We start from the raw sequence: 21,377 nt of genomic DNA, 5'->3' as shown, positions 1-21,377 counted from the left end.
CATTTTTTAGGATGACCTATAGTCATTGTGATTTATCCGTCGTCGTCCGCCGTGCGCCGTCCGTCGTGCGTAAACTTTTTCCTTTAAAAACGCTACTCCTCCTTAACCGCTATGCGGATGTCATCCATATTTGGTGTGAAACATTATTGGGGAAGGACAATCCTATGTTATGTAAATGAGCTTGGTCCGACCCCTAGGGGCTGAGGGGTGGGGCCCCAAAAGGGCGAATTTTCTTATTTTAAGCTTTAAAATTCTACTCCTCCCTCATCCTTGGATGGATTTCATCCATATTTGGTGTGAAACTTTATTGGGGAAGGACAATCATATATTATATAAATGAGCTCGGTCCGACCCCTAGGGGCTGAGGAGTGGGGCCCCAAAAGGGAAAATTTTCTTAATTTTAGCTTTAAAAACCTACTTCTCCGTCATCCTTGGATGGATTTCATCCATATTTGGTGTGAAACATCATTTGGGACGGACAATCATATTCTATATAAATGAGCCAGGTCCGACCCCTAGGGGCTGACGGGTGGGGCCCCAAAAAGGCAAATTTTCTTAATTTTAGCTTTAAAATCCTACTCCTCCTTCATCCTTGCATGGATTTCATCCATATTTGTTGTGAAACATCATTGGGGACGGACAATTATATTTTATATACATATGTAAATGAGCGTGGTCCAACCCCTAGGGGCTGAGGGGTGGGCCCCCAAAGGGAAAATTTTCTTAATTTTAGCTTTAAAATCCTACTCCTCCTTCATCCTTGTATGGATTTCATCTATATTAAGTGGAAAACATTATTGGGGAAGGATTATCATATTTGATGTAAATGAGCTTGGTCCGACCCCTAGGGGCTGAGGGGTGGGGCCCCAAATAGGCAAATTTTCTTAATTTTAGCTTTAAAATCCTACTCCTCCTTCATCCTTGGATGGATTTCATCCATATTTGACGTGAAACATCATTGGGGACGGACAATCATATTTTATATAAATGAGCCTGGTTCGACCCCTAGGGGCTGAGAGGTGGGGCCCCAAAAGGGCAAATTTTCTTAATTTTAGCTTTAAAATCCTTCTCCTCCTTCATCCTTGGATGGATTTTATCCATATTTGGTGTGAAACATCATTGGGGAAACACAATTATATTTTATATAAATGAGTCAGGTCTGAATCCTAGGAACTGAGGGGTGGGGCCCCAAAAGGGCAAATTTTCTTAATTTTAGCTGGCCCACTTCCTGTTTTAAGGTTTCAGTCTCCGATCTCAATGAAGATTGGTCTATCGGGGTTTTAATTGATGCCGAACAACATGCAAACATTTTCGGAAAGATTTTGGTATTCCAGGATGGCCGCTGGCCCACTTCCTGTTTTAAGGTTTCAGTCTCCGATCTCAATGAAAATTGGTCTATAGGGGTTTTAATTGATGCCGAACAACATGCAAACATTTTCGTAAAAATTTTGGTATTCCAAGATGGCCGCTGGCCCACTTCCTGTTTTAAGGTTTCAGTCTCCGATCTCAATGAAAATTGGTCTGTAGGGGTTTTAATTGATGCCAAACAACATGCATACATTTTCGTAAAGATTTTGGTATTCCAAGATGGCCGCTGGCCCACTTCCTGTTTTAAGGTTTCAGTCTCCGATCTCAATGAAAATTGGTCTATAGTGGTTTTAATTGATTCAGAAGGAGGAACTTTAGGTAAGGACAATCATATTTTATAAAGGACCGCGGTAAGTACCATGGCGATAGTATGACCGAGGTCCAAAATGGGAGCTTTGCTGAAATTTGGCTTTAAAATCTGACTCCTCCTTATATTAATCCTTGAATGGGTTTCGACCATATTTGGATGAAGGGCTACCAAGTTTGTTCAACAAATGACATTTACCTTTTTCAGAAACTTACATATTCAACTAAGGAGTTCCTTGTATTGTTTATATTAATCGTTAACCAATACTTTATACTGTGACTTTGTTGTTTTGTGCCATGAGTCAGATGACAGTTAAGGCCCATGGGCCTCTTGTCTTTCAATGGAAGTCGACAAACGGTTACAGTAAAACACTGGAAATCTTGACGGGGAGTGAACATTTTACGTTATAACATTGAATTCGTTGTAAGCATGTTAGTTATAAATGTGCTTTACTATACAACGTTTTAACAGCGAATTCGTTGTAAGCATGTTAGTTATAAGTGTGCTTTACTATATAACGTTTTAACAGCGAATTCGTTGTAAGCATGTTAGTTATAAGTGTGCTTTACTATACAACGTTTTAACAGCGAATTCGTTGTAAGCATGTTAGTTATAAGTGTGCTTTACTATATAACGTTTTAACAGCGAATTCGTTGTAAGCATGTTAGTTATAAGTGTGCTTTACTATACAACGTTTTAACAGCGAATTCGTTGTAAGCATGTTAGTTATAAGTGTGCTTTACTATACAACGTTTTAACAGCGAATTCGTTGTAAGCATGTTAGTTATAAGTGTGCTTTACTATATAACGTTTTAACAGCGAATTCGTTGTAAGCATGTTAGTTATAAGTGTGCTTTACTATACAACGTTTTAACAGCGAATTCGTTGTAAGCATGTTTGTTATAAATGTGCTTTACTATATAACGTTTTAACAGTGAATTCGTTGTAAGCATGTTTGTTATAAATGTGCTTTACTATACAACGTTTTAACAGCGAATTCGTTGTAAGCATGTTTGTTATAAATGTGCTTTACTATATAACGTTTTAACAGTGAATTCGTTGTAAGCATGTTTGTTATAAATGTGCTTTACTATATAACGTTTTAACAGTGAATTCGTTGTAAGCATGTTAGTTATAAATATGATACTATACTACGCTATAACAATTATTTCGTTTTAAGCATGTTTGTTATAAATATGATACTATACTACGCTATAACCATGATTTCGTTCTAGGCGTGTTCGTTATAAACGTTTTAATGCACTTTGATTTCGAACACACATCTTGGTATAGCTATGTATTATTCATAACGTCTGAAAAATCCATTACCATATTAGTGTGAATGCACATCTAGGTCTGCTACATCCCGAGGTCAGTAGTAAATTACACATCTGTTTCTTTGAGTCAGCCTATTGATGAGATCAAAGTGACCATAAATAGCAGAATAACGAGACGAAAGTAACGAGGAATGTATACGCTTTGTTGGAGATTTCCAATTCCGCCGTATAAAATTGTATTTATCCTCACTGGTCTATTACGCCTGGAAAATGGTAACGCAATTTTAACTCTCAATACACTCACAACATTGCCGGAACATTTGCATACGAAGTTTATCAACAGTGTTAACCAACCTTACGTACCGGTAATGTCATCAGATTTATGGAATTGTTGGAGCTATATTGCGTAATTTACATGTACACTGTTCATACGGCGTTATTATATAATTTTCCAATATATTTGCCACAGTTATTGCTCATGAAGTAATTGGTCGTTAAAAATCATTTTGACGTCCATATCATAAACATTTGTTCAAGGCTTGCAAATTGAGATATATCACAATCTAAGATGATACTGTTTAAACGTTTTACAAATAAAAAATAGCCTAATTAAGGGTTACAACTACATAAACTGCATTATTGGAATTCATAATAAATCATATTTAGATTACATCAAGCTGACGGAGAATCCGAGGAGACATAAAATATTTTATCAGAATTGGAACGTGCTCATTTCCCCTGTTTACGTTCTGTTTTGACAAACATATGTTAGGTTTGAACTAGTCTCTGGGCCCTGTAGGACAGACCGTCGCCAATTTACATGTAAACACTTCGGGTTCCAATAACCACCAAAGAAAAACGTTCAAGTAGACAGAGTTTTGTACATTTATTGCATAAATTTCCATATCTTATAACCACTACAGGACCAGCTACGGGAGAAAAGGCAAGGTGCTTTACACAGTGAGGCAAAACATTTAATTACATACACATACTATTTACAATTATGTACAAATGTAAGTCATTTAATGCCTTAAACACTTACACATACTTATCAGTGATCCCCTCATCATAGCGGATTAGGGGGCGTTACCACCAGACAGGCGAGGTGACTGGGAACGGAACAGGAAGTATACTCTCTAACCAATTAACTAACCTCGTCAACATCAAAACAATAATACTTCGCTCACATCGAGATTCTATCAATGGTGCTAGTAAAATGATTCGGGGTTCAGGGCTAATTGAAAATCAGCAGAGGAAGAGGTACTGTGATAACTATGGAATATAAGGACACTTTGAAAAACGGTGGCGATAACTGGCGTTAAGTTGACCAGGCATCGCCGCTCGTCGATATAGATCAACGTACTACATGTACATGCAGCATTAACGCACGCGCTACGTTTATTTTTGCATTACGAGACGTATGGAAGATTGAAGTAATCATGGAAAACAGATGCGGCCAACAACTGCACAAATAGGAAAGAGCTCTAAAGTTTATATACAAGTCATTTAAATATGTGGGATATATACAGGGTGATCTGCATGTATCTGTAAAATGTTGAATTAGCTATTTTTGCTGCAAAGCTAAGTAGTGTCCAACTTAAATACAAACAATAATATAAGTCTTCTTTAAATGTTTAGAAAAAGTCTTTTGTACAATTTTACAATATTGAAACAGTAACAAATTAGAGAATGCTAATGACTCCTTCTTTTGTGACGTCATCAGTTTTCTTCACAAATCTATATCTATCTACAACATAAATGTAATATACAAAATCACAACATCAGAATACACAAATAAACAATATGGATGTAAACAAATAACAATAGGTTTTACAATATTTACATTTTCAACATAATACGGGAAACGCAGAGGACATTTTTTACTACATACGTAGATTGAAATGATTCTTTCAAAATGGAAATTTTCAAGTAATTTTTCTTGGCTTTTCAATTAATTAACCTGATATCGTTGCTGCTAACCAAATCAATTAATGCAAATGTTATTGTCCTAGAATGCAACGTCAACAGCCCAAACCGGACCGTTTCTCAAATTTCCGAGAAACCCAAACCATCATGCGTAGGGATAGGTGCACATTGGGAAACATTTACCAAATGGTAACATATCCTGTATACGCAAAATCTAGGCGACGAGTAAATTGCTTTGTTATGAAACTGGTGTAAACAAAGAGGAACACACAAATCTGAATTACCTACACGATTTAAAATTTTATTTAAGACTGTTGTTGATGTTCTTTACTAATATAATGTAGCTAAACACCACGACTGCTTTGCAATTGTGAGTGTTTACGTAATTTGGAATTACCCCCACCAGACTGAATGTCTAGCGCACCTGTAAACACATATTTGGTTAGTGTAGAACACAGCCAGACACAGCTCTCATCTCAAAACGTTCTTCATTCTTTAGCGTATTTGTATACTATTTCTATAGCTGATGTGAAAATAATGAGGACGTTTATTGGTATTTAGACGAGTATGTATACACAATTCCTAAGAACTCTGCACAATGCTGATCAGAGTAAATGATAACTACATTGACTTGAATTACAACCGGAAGTCGTGTGTACTTCCGTTACGTAATACACGGAAGTAACATGGCGGTAGTCAGGCTGAGTATAACATTTTCAAAATTCAGGAAAAAAGTAATATAGGAATGTAGGAAGAATACACACCACAGATTCGTAGCAGGATATTACTTAAAAAGATCTATGACATCCTAGAGATCTTTAAATGCTGCAAGCTTATGCAGAAAATATAGCTCAATTAAAAAACTATTCGCTGGTTAATTGAAGGTTTGGACCTTTTAATGATCTTTTCGTGTTTTTTTCTGTGAAATTGGAGACGTCTTAACGCACGTGCTAGAAAGACCACACAGTAGTGGTGAACTATCCAAGTTTAATTCATTGTTTTAGATAATGATTTTAGAAAATACAAATGAGGTGAACAGTAGCTATATCGCCTACAAATCTTCAGCACATCTGTCGATATATATACGTACACAATATATTAATGGCGATTTGTTAATGTGATAAATGTCTATGAACATGTTTAAAACTTAAAACACCACATACTGAACCATTTATATCAGACATCATAAATATATAAATAAATAGTTGTTCGTCAATGTTCAAAATGTACTGCCACATTCGGAACTTCTCTATCAAACATGTTCAAAATGTACTGCTACATATTCGGAACATCTCTATCAAACGAACACTTGATTTGCACACAAAGTTTATAAATGTTTCCTAGAAACGAATCCCGTAAAATATTTGGTTCCATCGAAATTAAACCAATAATATAATACGGTTTTGAACATTTGGGACAATACGTTGTAAGACCGCTATTGTCAAAGCAATGTACAGCTACATGTACAATGTAGGTGTACTATAAATGTAGTCCAGCTTGTAAAACTCATTCATTATTACTCTTCGAACGTGTAATACGTATACGTTGCACTAAATACGGCAATACTAGATAGTTAGTGCGACACACTGTCTTAATATGTATTTACGTATAGTACATACGTCCCATATAAAAGACATCAGTGAATTATAAGCACATGGTGAACGCCTTCACGTTGTGGGATGTGAGGAAGTCCCACTAATTACTGTTGTAATTAAGTTATAATTTAATTACACACACAACATCCCAGCACGTGTCTCCAAAATCGAAATACATGTACCTGGGTTATATTTCTGTTGTAATTCACGAAGTCTGCCTCTCCGGTTCACTTACCACGTACTAAATAAGAATAAACCCACTATTGCGGTTATGAGGTATCTTATGAATGTTTCCACCAGAAACTAAAGATGTATGAAGTCAAAACGAGTTTACAAACACATCAGTAGATCTTCTCAATGGTATCACGAAAGCTGAAGTAATATACTGAAAAATGATCCAAGAGTCAAAAGGAGGCTGGCCGAATGTATAATACCGCCATTATTATCCGGATCGTTTCCTTCTTGGTAACCGGTGGGTGCATCACTTTGAACGGGATTCACCTCCGGGTCAGATTCTTCGCCTAGTTCGGTGTACTCGGTTTGGCCACATCCTGTAATTGTACAAGCGATAAACTTTGAGATCGGTACCACATACACGACATAAATCAAATCTGAAGTGAAATCAGTAAAATAAAAATCAGAGATTTAGATAGTATACTATATAAATCTCAAAAATTTAGATAGTATACTATATAAATCTCTAAAATTTAGATAGTATACTATATAAATCTCTAAAATTTAGATAATATACTATATAAATCTCTTAAATATAGATAATATACTATATAAATATCTAAAATTTAGATAATATACTACATAAATCTCTAAAATTTAGATAGTATACTACATAAATCTCTAAAATTTAGATAATATACTATATAAATCTCTTAAATTTAGATAATATACTATATAAATCTCTAAAATTTAGATAGTATACTACATAAATCTCTAAAATTTAGATAGTATACTATATAAATCTCTAAAATTTAGATAATATACTACATAAATATCTAAAATTTAGATAATATACTATATAAATCTCTAAAATTTAGATAATATACTATATAAATCTCTAAAATTTAGATAGTATTCTATATAAATCTCAAAAATTTAGATAATATACTATATAAATCTCTAAAAATTTAGATAATATACTATATAAATCTCTAAAATTTAGATAATATACTATATAAATCTCTAAAATTTAGATAGTATACTATATAAATATCTAAAATTTAGATAATATACTATATAAATCTCTAAAATTTAGATAATATACTATATAAATCTGAAAAATTTAGATAATATACTATATAAATCTCTAAAATTTAGATAATATACTATATAAATCTCTAAAATTTAGATAGTATACTATATAAATCTCTAAAATTTAGATAATATACTATATAAATCTCTAAAATTTAGATAATATACTATATAAATCTCTAAAATTTAGATAATATACTATATAAATCTCTAAAATTTAGATAATATACTATATAAATCTCTAAAATTTAGATAATATACTATATAAATCTCTAAAATTTAGATAATATACTATATAAATCTCTAAGATTTAGATAATATACTATATAAATCTCTGATAAAATCCTTTACAGACGACATTTCATACTAAATTACATACTAGTGTAAGCAAAGGTTTATAAGTATAAATCTTTGGTGTAAAAGACAAGTATTCAACTTCACTTCAAGGTACATGTACATGAAATTGATACAGATAGCAAAATGTTATAATCTTCAAATAGTGGTTAATGTGACCGATGTAATTCACCCGATAGGATGGACATGTTATGTATAGTGTGTATGACGGATATCGTAAATACAATTCAGAGGCAGCATACTTGTATAAAACGTCTAAAGGACGGAAGACACTGTCTAGGAGAAATAAAGGATTGAGGAAATGGAAGTCCTCCGAAAGTAGACCAGGCTGTCTGAAGTCTCGAGTTTTATTCAGGATGTTCCGACACATTAATCAGTTTTAGTGTAAATATTTTAAAGTATCATATGGCATTGGTTATAATTGATGTGGCATTATTACGTACGTTACGGCAGATCGCATTCTATTGTAATTGTGATAGATATAACGATACATGTCTTTTAAAGCACCATACTTACGTCACTAAATACCATCTAAAGATGTTTTATGGCCAAAATGTCTAATGTACATGCTTATTTGATACATAGAAAACCTTCCAATTAACGAATTTCGTGGGAGTAGATGTATCAGACTGTAATGGTACATACGCCAAAGTAATGCTTATATCGATAATGATATATAGAAATACATAAGAAAGTAAGCCACTGGACCTTATCTAAGTCTGACGTAAATACGCTGATCAGATATTTTTTTCTGGAATGTTTTCTGTAGCATAAATACAGGCCATTTGTCACCACGACAATACTGTACGTATTGATTCCACTGTTTACTGAAGTTCTGAGGTATAAGATCCTATTGATATTTATGCATTGTACTGTGGTATATAGCTGGTATGGCCGTGGTGTATATCCTACAATCGATGACTTTCTTTGCCGCATTACTTACGTTTTCTGGTCCAAGCCTGGACAAATTTGGTACCAAATTTTTCATAGGAATATCCAAACCGGAATAAACAGTCATCTTCGTCTCTGAACTCACAAAGATACTCTGATCGAGATTCTGAAATAAGAACGTGTGGAAAGTCTGTGTAGTTTCTCCTTTCTGCAGATAATTAAGTTAAAATGAAGTATAGAGTTTCCTGAACCAAGGAAGGATAACTCGTAATAGTAAGGGAGATAACTGAATATATGAATATTTATTTCTGAAAAAGAACAGAACTGTTTGTAAAGGTATATGTAATATACTTTCGCAATATTAATTTAATTTACATAGATGGTTTTTGTTTCCGTGTACCTGAGGATGACCAAGAACCCGAACATGTGTAATAGAAGAAGTGACATTTGTACTGTTTGATTAAATCACTAACCTGTAAATTTGTCCACAGAATGTATCCGAAGATTGGAACACACTCGGTCGTTTACACAGTCGGCTTTGGACAAAGGGCCTGTCCCGAACACCCGACACTGGACACATTGCTGTAAGTCTAGACAGGTGCTCGGACCCTGCAGGAGGTGGTTATTTTATATTTATAACATTTCATAAAACATTTACATAACAATAAAATATCATTTTACATGTGTAAACAAGGACGTAAAAGCTATACCGATAGACAGAGTACAGATTATTTTGGGGGTATTGGTACTAAGGAGCAGTTTATGAAGGCAATGGAACATTAAACCAACATCAAATAAGAGAGAGACTCATATTATTCCTTTATTTCATGGATATTGAACCTGGTACATATTTGTGTGTGGATGAGTGCAAACGAATGTTTGCGCAATGTAAACGTAGCGAATGTGTGATATGGCATCGATTACAAGTTGCATAATGAACGTAAATGATTGTCATGACTTTTATGTGATATATCGTGTCAAGTAATATGTAGTAAAGAATATAAATTGATATTAATGCTTTAAACTAATGAAGAAATTGAAATCGAAACATGTCACTAATAATGGTCCACCAGGATACTCTCTAATTTGGATCAATACTTACCGTTGGGTTTTCCTCACATGTTGGACCCCTGAATATACTATCTTTATCACACTGACAGTAGCCACACACACACGAACCCTGGTTGTTACAGATACTCTGGGACAACAAAGAAAAAAATACTCTTTATTTTTAAGTAAAATTTAAATGCAACCAGATGGATATTTCAACATTTTTTCAGCAAAATATTTGTTTTCTCCTCAAGATATACGGCGTTGAATCCGAAACATTTGAAACTTCAGCGGTGTTCTTTCACAAAATGTATTTGTACAAAAAAAAAAAAAAAAAAAAAAAACAGCCGTGTGATAAAGTATGTGGATGCATGTGGCTTCTAATTACTTAACAAATGTTTGATAGAGAGGCTACCATGGCAAACATCAATCCCCATAAAATAACAGTACAAAGGGCGGGGATGCGCATGTCCACATGTTTGCTTGTGATTCATTAGTGATGTTTTTTATTGTGACGTCACACCCATCAACACGTGTGATTGGTTAGAAACAAAAAAAATCCGAATGTGCTTGGAATGTGTAATGAAGATAAAAACGAGTTATCGCTTATACAGTCTAACCACAACATGTAATACTTGCATCTGTGTAATTCCACAACCAGGCCATCTTGTACTATAAAAATATGGGAGATAACCACATACTACGTATCTTACACTAACAGGGGAGATAACCCGCTAACATGTTACAGTAAATTTAAATCTGATAGATATGCAGCATTTGATGATGCATCATTTGTCACAAGCTATGCCATTAGTGTCCGGCTTTTGTATTATCTCAGCTACTTTTTTCATCATGAAGTAAACAATTCATGTTTTAAATGAGAGGGGAGATAACTCTTTATATGTTACTTACGCCGTCTGATGCCAGACATCCGTCTGTCATACTACTACAGCCACACGCTTCACCCGTGTAGTCGGGGGCACATTGACACACCCCACATTGACACCTCCCCCGGGCATTACCTGCAACGATAATTATTTTAAATCTTGTTTAAAACTTTTCTTCAAGCGACAAACATGCAGAATCATTGTACACATACATGTACCTACAAGTCAAGTCTAATTAGTCATAAGCGTCCTCTGTAGAAGGGGCAGCCCCCAAACCCTACTCTATACCTACCCCCACACATCCGACCCATGTAGAAAGGACAGCTGTAGTCGTCACATTCGCAGTACTCGCCACTAAACTTGTCTGGTCGTCTCTGGAACACAAATATTAAACTTCATCACCAGATAGTGAAGTCAACATTCATCAAGATAATTAACTTTTTTATGCAAGGTACCAAGGGAAATTAAAATCCTGATGTTCTATATGCACCAGTATACCAAATAGGAATGCATTTTACGATATGGTAGAATTTACGCTTAGTACATGTACAATGTATGTATTAAATAATTGCACATGATTCCATAGTGTTGACAGTCTTGGAAAGCATGTGTTTTAATCGCATTTACTTTCAGCTTGGCAATCGGGAATCTCAGTGGTAAACTCTATTTCCAAATGTAAGAGGAATGAAAAATTACAACAGTTTGAAGAAAAATCTTGCGAAATCAAATATGTTCATAATAGATAGCTGCGCAACACGCGTAATACAAGGTTATGATATATGAAAATGTCAGACAAATCAACGCAACAGAAATACCTTTCCCTTATATTAGTTAGTTAATTTCAAAACAAACTTCCATTGTCGAAAACAAAGAAGACGATAAAGAAGCTCCCTTTATTTCTCTGCTGAAGGATCTAAGGATGAAAGACATGGACATCTGATTTAAAATACTACAGCCGTCATTGCAGTATATCGTGATAATTAAATTTACATATGCTTGTGTTATTATTTCATATCAAGGTTGATACATGTTCAATAAATGTAAAATAAATAGTGTTTTAGAAGTTAAAAGTGATTAATCAATTTGTGTTATTAATTGATAACCATGCGTTGCCCTTCACAGATCTTCGATAACGACAATACCTAGGTGATAGCACAATCTTTAAAGTTTAGAAGAAAACAACAACGCAACCAGCATGTTCCCGATTTATAGAGACGAACTGAAGTCAAAATATGACACAAGTCAAAAATTCACAGAAGTTACATTCGAAGACATTGGAGCCAGTGCATATTTTATGTATAAAGGTCAACTTCTTAACAGACCAAGTTCAGGACACATTTTTCAAAATGGCGGCGACACTTCGCCATTATAATCATTCACACAGTAAGAGTTGCACAAATCCATTATCTCGCCATGACGCGACATTTCCTGCATATTCCAGGTCACACAGATCATAACTTTAAAAAAGAGTCTGACATCTTACATATATTTCACGAAAAAAATATCTCAAAGTGACAACTATTACTCACGGAAGCATAACCTGGTGGGGGTCTTGGTGTGACGGAATGTGGTGGAATATGACGGAATGTCACGAAATGTCACGACCTGTACGAGAAAGGCCGATGGAATTTCGCCATTAGACAGACATCTGGGAAATGTTGTCCTATCAGGACATTTCATGGGGATGGGAATATCGTCTGGGTAGTTTACAGCCGGAAAAGGACCATCATGACCTATAATTATGTCTTTTGCAGCTTACAAAAAACAAATCATGAATGTGTACCCTCTAAAGAACGGAAGCAAAGGGCAATAAAACGAGACATTTCAGAAAAAATAAGACTTCAAAAACAGTCATTGCCATTAATGAAGTACTATCATTAGCTTAGTCTATCTGTATTAGAGGGTAGGGCTGGCATTATCATAGTGAAACAGACTGTTACACAATTCATGTACATTAAAAGAAGCATTACCATATACATGGTCCAACGACTGCCAAGACCAATCATCGCCTAATTACCAGATAAACAGAGGTTGTGTATTGGTCCTGGGTGTGAAAGTGGGAACAGTGCCATTTTATTTCAGCAGCAAAGTATGCTATGACAAACATGTACATTAGGCCTTTACAGCACAGTTCCCATAACAGAACCGTATTGTATCTACATTTATACGTCACCTGTTTTATTGTAATGTGCTTCCTATTGCGTAAGGATTACATGCACATTATGTGTATTATATAGAAAATCGTGGGAGTAGAAAGCACAACTAAGGACTTTATCAACCAGTTATCCTAACTTGAGTCAGAAATATTAGTCCACTTCACGATATAGGGGATAATCCACAGGGATCTGAGAATTAGTTACATATTATATAATCATGGACCCACCAGAGTGCCCTAAGACCATTTTTAGACGTTTTAGAAGTCTAAATTAAAGACGGTCAAAAAATCATACTCTACATGGTACTATTTACGAGAAGGGTGGAACGCTTTTAGACTCAAAGTACCCTCCTACCTTTAGCGACTATAAAAACACATTTCCATATATAGATGTACAGCGTCCCGAAAAGATAGACTTTTTATAACCGGCCAATCAGATTGCAGCCGAAGCCTCGCTCATGCATATTATATCGGCCACGCCACCAGGATGAATCTTAATTAGCTGCTGTTCAAGGTGTTTGTCATAATGGGGCTTATATCGTCTTAACGACGGCACTTTTTATAGATGTATAGGATGATTTTGAAAGAAAAATGATCGCTCTTTCCAACGGTAGTAACCGTTTTTATGACGATGTACTAGAAATGTGGTTTTATAGCCACTAAAGGTAGGCAGGTTAGATATGTTGAGCTGTGAGCTTTCCACCCTTCTCGTATATAGTACCATGTAGAGTATGATTTTTATCGTTTTTAATCTGGACCTCTAAAACGTCTAAAAATGGTCTTAGGGCAGTCTTGTGAGTCCATGATTATATAATCTGTAACTAATTCTCAGATCCCTGATAATCGATAAATGCTACCGTACCCTTCCCGTAACATGGGTACAAAAACCAAGGCAACAGCTGCCGACATTTGGGATGTTTGATGTCACGTGATATGAACAGACAGACTGAGCCTCTAGGTAGTAATAGTTTACCAATTTAATTGAGAGTAGTCGTGTTTCAGTTTTCCGGAGTTCAGCCGCGATGTGCCAAAACAACATTAATAAACTGCGATTCGTATATTTCTGACAGAAATAGGATTGGTTGCGTTTTTCAACAGTAGATATTTGTCCATCCCACTCATAATAGTAAAGTTCACTTCCGTTTCTAATGAAGTAAATTGTAAATCATAAGTTTTTACATTTCACACATTAACACTACAAAAACATCAAGTGTTAGAGCGATACAACTGGAAGCCATCCAATACTTTGTGTTTTAGGATGCTAACTGTAATTGTACGGACTTCGTAAAAGTGCGCCAGTCAAACAAAGACCATACAACGTCTTGTATAGGAACTGACAGAAACACGTTTATGAAAGGCTGAATGTCACGTGTACATATGATTCATAATTGGCAAACCTTTATGATACTATATTACGAAAATGGAAGTCTCCCTGTCACTGACGATTAATGTCATTATGATGTTCGTACTCTTAGGAGATTTGTTTTATATACAGATGTAGTGTTTGTGCATTAGGTACATGATCCTGAGAGTTACCGACTGTCATTCTTTTGATAATTCTTCGGACCTTACAGCAGCCCTAATGGCCAAAATTGTCTAGGTATAATTCTACATAATTTTCAGCAGCCCAAAGGGCCAAAAAAGGATTGTTTGTGATTGTATATGTACTTGATTAAGATCTTTTTCCTGAAGGCTGTTAGAGCTTCCTAGCAAACGTGCTTCTGGTAGATTATTTGAGGATTTATCCTCTGTTTATGCGGGTTGTCCATGATCCATTGAACGTGTTTTGTGCACGAAATTGTTTCAGATTTTACCATGTTACCTCAAAGAAGATCAGTGCTGATTATATGTACTGATATCCCATGGCAGGAGACAGTGTCTAGCAAATAAGTACTTACCGAGCGCCGTCGTGCACATTCACACTGCCCACCGATACACTGACCACGTCCAGAACATACCATCTCTACCTGTCTGTAATATGAAGATACAACAGGATTTAAATATCATTTATATTTACGTGTAATACATAAATAGGTATGTGAGTAACAAACAATATATGCCTTTTGTAAGTAAACAAATTTCGAAATTTTACATTTTGTAATAAGTCATCATATTGCGATAATGATGATGGGAGTTGCTGCTCAAAAGTAAACCTCGGCTTCAGCCATGGATTTCAATCCTAACTTCGAATCTTTTGATTTGATTTAAGTTTGAATGAAAACTCGACATGAGACCAGTAGACCCCACGAAGAGAATTTTAATGGTAATGTACCACGTGATTCCTTATCAGTTGACGACAAATACACAGTGCGACCGTCAAATAGCAACAGGCAGCCACGTGGTGTGTCAGCTGATATTGCTCGCGCAGACGTTCCATGGTTTAGACCACATGTGTTGTAAATTGGATTTCAAGACGTTTGAAGATTACAATGTTTTGTTTTTAAGCGTCTAAACCTGGACTGAACTATCAGCTATGATTCACATCAACAGCTGGGCACGTGTGTATTGGAATGGTGAGGTCAACCGGAGGATCGTTATTTTTGTAAAGAGCCCATTTCAAGTTCTGCAATAGCTGCACTTTCTGACAGGAAGTGAATGAATTTTAAAACCAGAAAAAGTAAACGATAACGAAATGTCAAATCCTGCTTAGTAACATTTAACATAAACATTTCAATACAAAAACAAATCTCACAGTCTCGGTCACACGTGGCATGGCCCCTGGAAGTGCGCGTAATTTGTCATTTGACGCACGTGATAGAGGGCAGAAAAAATCCTAACAAGATTTCAAAGATGTGTTGTCCAGGCATACGTTTTGGTTTCAAATGTTCCCTAAAATGTTGATGATATAGTTCTTTTGCTCTCTGATATATATTTTACACTGCGGACCACCGTGTAAACCATATGGCCCGGTATACGGTAACTACATTGTCTGTTATTCCGGCGTGGCGTAACAGGGGTGGCCGTTACGTACGGCTGTCAGTCGATAAATTGGTTTATCAAATGACTTCCGGAATTTGTTCTTGTTCCTTACACAAATGGAATGTCTCCAAATATTGTTACCGCTTGGTACAACTTATGTATGTTTCAAACGGTTACCGCCCTAAAAAATTGTACCTGCTGCCCCTATTGCATGATCGTAAAAGGCCACTAAATTTAGGATATTATCTTTTCCTCCTTCCTGCCTTGCTTTCTCATCCTAACGTCTTTCTTGACACCACCTTACTTTTTTGCCTATGGTCGAGCGCTCGCCCCTGTCAGGAAGGCTCTTGGTTCTATCCCCTTTCCGAGACACATCATAGTCTTTAAAAGTGGTTGTTTCTTCTCCTGCTTAGAACTCAGCATAAAGGGAGTGGGACGACTATTTCGCCCGTTGTCAGTATAATATGACCGGCAGGGATGTCTTCGGCGGCATACTTGAGTGATATAGCACTTTAAAAAGGGCAAGAGCTCTACTATACAAGAAGACACAAAAAGAATATACCGTAGTCTCCCAAAACACGCACCACACACTCCATACACGCAACACATCACATATATGGGAGGCCGTCCTTACATGACCCTGACTGTTAACTACAAACGGTTATACAAATGTTTTGGCGTACTCAAGGACACTGATAATTAATGTTCTTAATCTATATGTTGAAGGATGAATTACAAAACTTTGAGTGAATAGGTATGTTTTTAACAATTGTGAGACAAACAATGTTGTTTTTGTTTTTGAATTGAATGCAGCTGTTAGTTCATCTTTAAAAGTAAAACAGTCTCAAATGTACAGATTAAGCAGTGTCATGATTTCGCAAAGAATCGGCCATCCTGAAGCTTACTACATAACAGTATGGATATTGGCGTACCTGTTGAGAACTTAATATCACCTTCTTGATTACCTGAGAATCCTGCACTTTTAGTACCTGCTATATACATCTACCATTTATTCGAGTGGTATAGGACTTTTAGTAGTGGCCCTATTTATACTTACGCATGGGGGTTGATGCAGGACAATTCAAGAGATGAGTCGAGTTGACTACAGTCATAACCACTGTAGCCTGGGAAGCAGGCACATAGACCTTTTACCAACTCACCCTGGTTAGAACACTGGGGTGATCGCCTCTGTAACAAAAAGGGACCATTACATATTGCATAAAGACGATGCTCATATAATGACAATCTAAAACTGTTACGCAGTTCCTTATCAAATATTAAGGGATTAAATTGAAATTCAGATTATCTCATTTGACAATGACAAATTTGACTTTTCTTGAATCATTGTTGATATATATTTTTTTAAATTTTGACATTTACGACGTTAACTGCAACAATGAAAGTCATTGTAATGCATATTTACCGCGGGGTATCTAAGTTTCACTTTTAAGGGCTAAGCATAAAATTTTCTTTTGAATGAGATCAGAAGCAATAAAACACGAGAGTTGATATGGGTAATGTTTGATATTAATTATCCTACTGTTCTGTGATAATACACCAGTATATCTAAATCCCAGCCAGTATTATACCGAGTGTATCACTACTAACCAACCCTAACGCTGTACAAACATCTGACGTTTATCTTAATGTTTTCTAAAAACTAAAATCAAGTCATATTAGTTGGAAACCTTCCAGGCTGTGTTATAAGATGAAGTATATCGCCGTGTGAACTACAGTTTATCATAACTTTCTGGCCGTGATCAGCTGATAGCCTGTATATAATTGTGGGAGATAGGGCGACAATATGAAATCGTGTAACATAATGTACGTGGACCATTGTAGGGCCTGGTATGGGGAAGTATAGTTAATGTGATAACGAAGTTTTGAATTTAAATCACAACTACAGCACCGTTCCTTCTTGGCATTTATCAACCTCTTATTATAATTGTGCATTATTGTAAAACACGTTGTTTTTGCGAGATACTGATTTGAACGTACATATATATGTAATTCTCGCGAACGCGAATTCAAATCTTTTGCGAATATTGCCTAAACGTGAATGTACATATTGGCGAAAATATTGAAAATAACGCAACGCGAAACATTGTATACGCGTAAATAATTCAATTTTGCTTGTAATAAGCATTTTCATTGGCTTAAAAATGTCCTTTTTTACCATTTGTAGCGTTGCTTCTGATTGGATGATTTCATAGAAAAAAAAGAGTCCCAAAATGAATTCGGAATTTTGAATAGAAACCTCATTTACTTCACGGTTTATTTAAAATACACTCAGATTTTTGTGTTATATCTCCAATATAATGTGAATGTTATTGTAAACATCATCTTTCAATAATTCAGATAGGTGTCAAAGATGATTCATTAAGTTCAAGATAAAACCTCTTCTTAATGATGGAAACACAACATTTATTGTATTCATAATATCAAGGGAGTACTTTCCATGTCAGAAACTATAGGGGGTATTAAGTTATGTTTTGTAGTATTTCTCTATCTGGAGCACTGTTTCTGATAGTGTTGTGTAAGATTTATACCTCAGTGGAAGTAAATATAAAAATCACATGCTACGTTTTAGAGATGTCTAGATCCTCATGACCTTGCACAAGTACTGTGTTATCGACCTGTTCTGTTGTGTATTGTTATCACCGCACCCTTATTTCATTGAAGAAACAAAAACGGAAGTACAACAACGGGACCACAGACAATGGAAACCTTCCACCTCCGGGTCATCAAGTTAACTTTGGTTGCTACTGTTGGTAAATACTTACGGCTATACTCTGGCTTCTGTAACCTACAACGAGAAAATATCATTATTTATCATCAGTAAGGAGAGATAGGAGGCAGATGGTGGTGAGGTGTGCACCACAAACCCACAAATAGGTGGTCACCTCTACCGTAATATCTGGGAGTTAGGTAGGGGCTCGGAAACCTAGCTCGTCTGGGGTTACTGATGGGTGAAAAGGGCGAGCTGATTTCTGACAGGTTACGCCAGGCACTTGGTGCCATTTTTAGGAAACACACGGACATATCCACGTGCAGCAGACATGTTCAGATCGGTATGATTGTTAATCCCACTTAATCAACCCCGTTCCAAATATTCCTGGCAGTACACGTGGAAAAACAAATAGAAAAGCGCCTTGATACTACCATATTACAAAACACATACTCCAAAATCTTTATTCTCTTACCACAAAGGAAATGTATTACGTGTTGATCTTGTGTAAATATAAACCCCCGCCCTCTGATTTCTGGTTAATCTAACATGTATTATTGCCATCATTTGATGTGTTAATGTGTACACGCCCGATACATAGTTACGGAAGAAACCAATTCCCTACAGATGTTCGGAAACTAAGGCAATCGGAATTTGTGAAATTAAGGTTAATAAAATGTTTGTAATCAATGTAAGTGAACGTTTGCGCGCACATATATAAGTCTTTACGGCCCACACTGCATAAAGAATTATCACCTGCGTAACAAACTTTATATTACAGTACCATCATCGTACATACATAGAAAATTATCTCACAGAAAATGTGTTTTAGATCGAAATCGCGAGATGTGAAGGTCAAATGACTTACCTGATAGAAATGCATAGCACGTGACGAACACCATTTCTAACGTCACACTGTCCACCTTCATCCTCACGGACGGTCAATCACTGCCACTTGTGAGCTGTAAATTGTGGAAAAAACATAATGTAATTGATTGATAAAAAATGAAACCCGAGCAGTGATTGGTCATGGTTCAGCGATTATTTTTTTCTTTGTTTTGATCGGGAACTCGCTCTGGTGATTCGCCGGATCCATTACCGACATCATAGTTAATCAAGATAAAACACAAAAAGGCATAAACTGATACCTGACCAATAGCCATTCGCGGTGTGACCACGCGCGTGACCTGCGCCTTGCGCGTGAGCGTTCGTGACCAAAGCTGTAACGTTGTTATTACTACCTAAACGATATTATAATGAATTACGTTCCTTTGAAGTGTTGTAATGTGATCGGGTAGAGTGGGGAGAAGGATTGACCGCTAAGTGTTTATGATGACTTACGGACATGTTTCATGTTGCTGACATACGGACGTAAAAATAATATAGATTTTTATAGTAACAACAGTGTATGCTAATGTGTTTACCTCGGTCACGATAACAAAACACTATACCATTGGTCCGAATCATTCTTATAGGAATTCAGCAAACCATAACTTACGATACATTCTTATTGTAGAGCAGAGATCGTATACGAAAAACACAGGAAAATTGTCTTCAATTGACATCACATAAAACACTGCCATTGTCCCGAGTCTCGCATGGAACAATATCAGTAACGCATGAACAACTAAACCAGGCACGATGTATTTACTAAAACAGTGGAAAGTCGTCAAGAATTACAATCCCCATTTTCGGGTGATCGGGTGGTGTAGTGGTTAAGCCACTCGCCTTTCACCTAGCCGGCCTGGGTTCGATCCCCGGCACGGACGTGAAAAGGTAAGGGGTCACCTGCCCGATCACGTGGGTTTTCTCCGGGCACTCCGGTTTCCTTCCACACTAAGACCCCTCGCGCGCTTACATCCGCGCCATGGAGAGTGATTTAAATAAGTTGTATAACTTGTTTCTCAATCGATGTAAAATAAATAAAGTTAATAATATACAATCCCCATGAAACATTGACAAACATTTTTAGCATCAGGACCTTCCGAAACACTGACTATTTAAGGTAAAACCTGGTTACTATGTAGCATACTTACGATTTACGGAGAGTTCGGTACTGGTATTTTTAACATCCACTGGAAATACATGTATAGTGGTTTTTTTCCAAATATCAGCAAAGCCATGGATATCGAAAATTGTGTGTGACAACTGTTCCGTTAACACTAGAACATTACGAGTGCTGACCCGGGTTCACACTTGACTGACCTCTCCGGCTACTTTGTCTGTATAATTACAAGTCTTTGACTGAGGTCTATATTGTCGGTGCCAATTACTACAGTACAACATGGTTATAGCCCTGAACATATTTAAAACATTTCATGGGAATGAAGCATGACAGAAACACTTCATCCGTTTATAATAAAGCTATAGGATGGTCAAGGACATGACCCTTTGACCTTTCGGCACGTGGTCCACTGACCTTTATTTACTCCTATACATTTATATGATATTTCCTGGTCACCATTCATGTATTTCCGAGCATTAAGTATTTACCAATGTAATTACACGCGCCGAAGCACATGCACAAGTGGGTGGACGGGATGACCGTTATATCGCTAATGCATGTGCATTCCTGTTTTAATGACCAGAAAAGATTGCTATGAAGCATCGCGCCGTTTTTATTTATTCATCAAATCGGCAAATGCTGATGGATA

General features: G+C 36.2%; 1 protein-coding gene across 2 annotated transcripts in view; it reads right to left on the bottom strand.

The window, feature by feature from the left end:
* Positions 1 to 3,825: 3,825 nt before the first annotated feature.
* LOC138336307 (integrin beta-3-like) overlaps positions 3,826 to 21,377 on the bottom strand; it is a 28,746-nt gene continuing 11,194 nt past the window's right edge. The window contains exons 1-11 of one of the 2 annotated variants that reach the window (XM_069285744.1): positions 19,872 to 19,961; positions 19,592 to 19,685; positions 18,779 to 18,801; positions 17,053 to 17,183; positions 14,975 to 15,047; positions 11,214 to 11,295; positions 10,947 to 11,056; positions 10,087 to 10,182; positions 9,458 to 9,593; positions 9,037 to 9,150; positions 3,826 to 7,024 (exon numbers count right to left, since the gene is read on the bottom strand). In XM_069285744.1, the coding sequence (XP_069141845.1) occupies positions 6,837 to 7,024; positions 9,037 to 9,150; positions 9,458 to 9,593; positions 10,087 to 10,182; positions 10,947 to 11,056; positions 11,214 to 11,295; positions 14,975 to 15,047; positions 17,053 to 17,183; positions 18,779 to 18,801; positions 19,592 to 19,652 (1,014 nt within the window). In that variant the 5' untranslated portion in view covers positions 19,653 to 19,685; positions 19,872 to 19,961 and the 3' untranslated portion in view covers positions 3,826 to 6,836. Of the gene's footprint in view, positions 7,025 to 9,036; positions 9,151 to 9,457; positions 9,594 to 10,086; positions 10,183 to 10,946; positions 11,057 to 11,213; positions 11,296 to 14,974; positions 15,048 to 17,052; positions 17,184 to 18,778; positions 18,802 to 19,591; positions 19,686 to 19,871; positions 19,962 to 21,377 lie in introns of those variants that run through there. The other variant, XM_069285743.1, reaches the window with a different exon arrangement.

Source organism: Argopecten irradians, chromosome 12, assembly GCF_041381155.1.
Source record: "Argopecten irradians isolate NY chromosome 12, Ai_NY, whole genome shotgun sequence".
NCBI classification, from domain to species: domain Eukaryota; kingdom Metazoa; phylum Mollusca; class Bivalvia; order Pectinida; family Pectinidae; genus Argopecten; species Argopecten irradians.
Note: the sequence above shows the minus strand (reverse complement) of the source record. Positions and strands in the feature narration are given on the sequence as shown.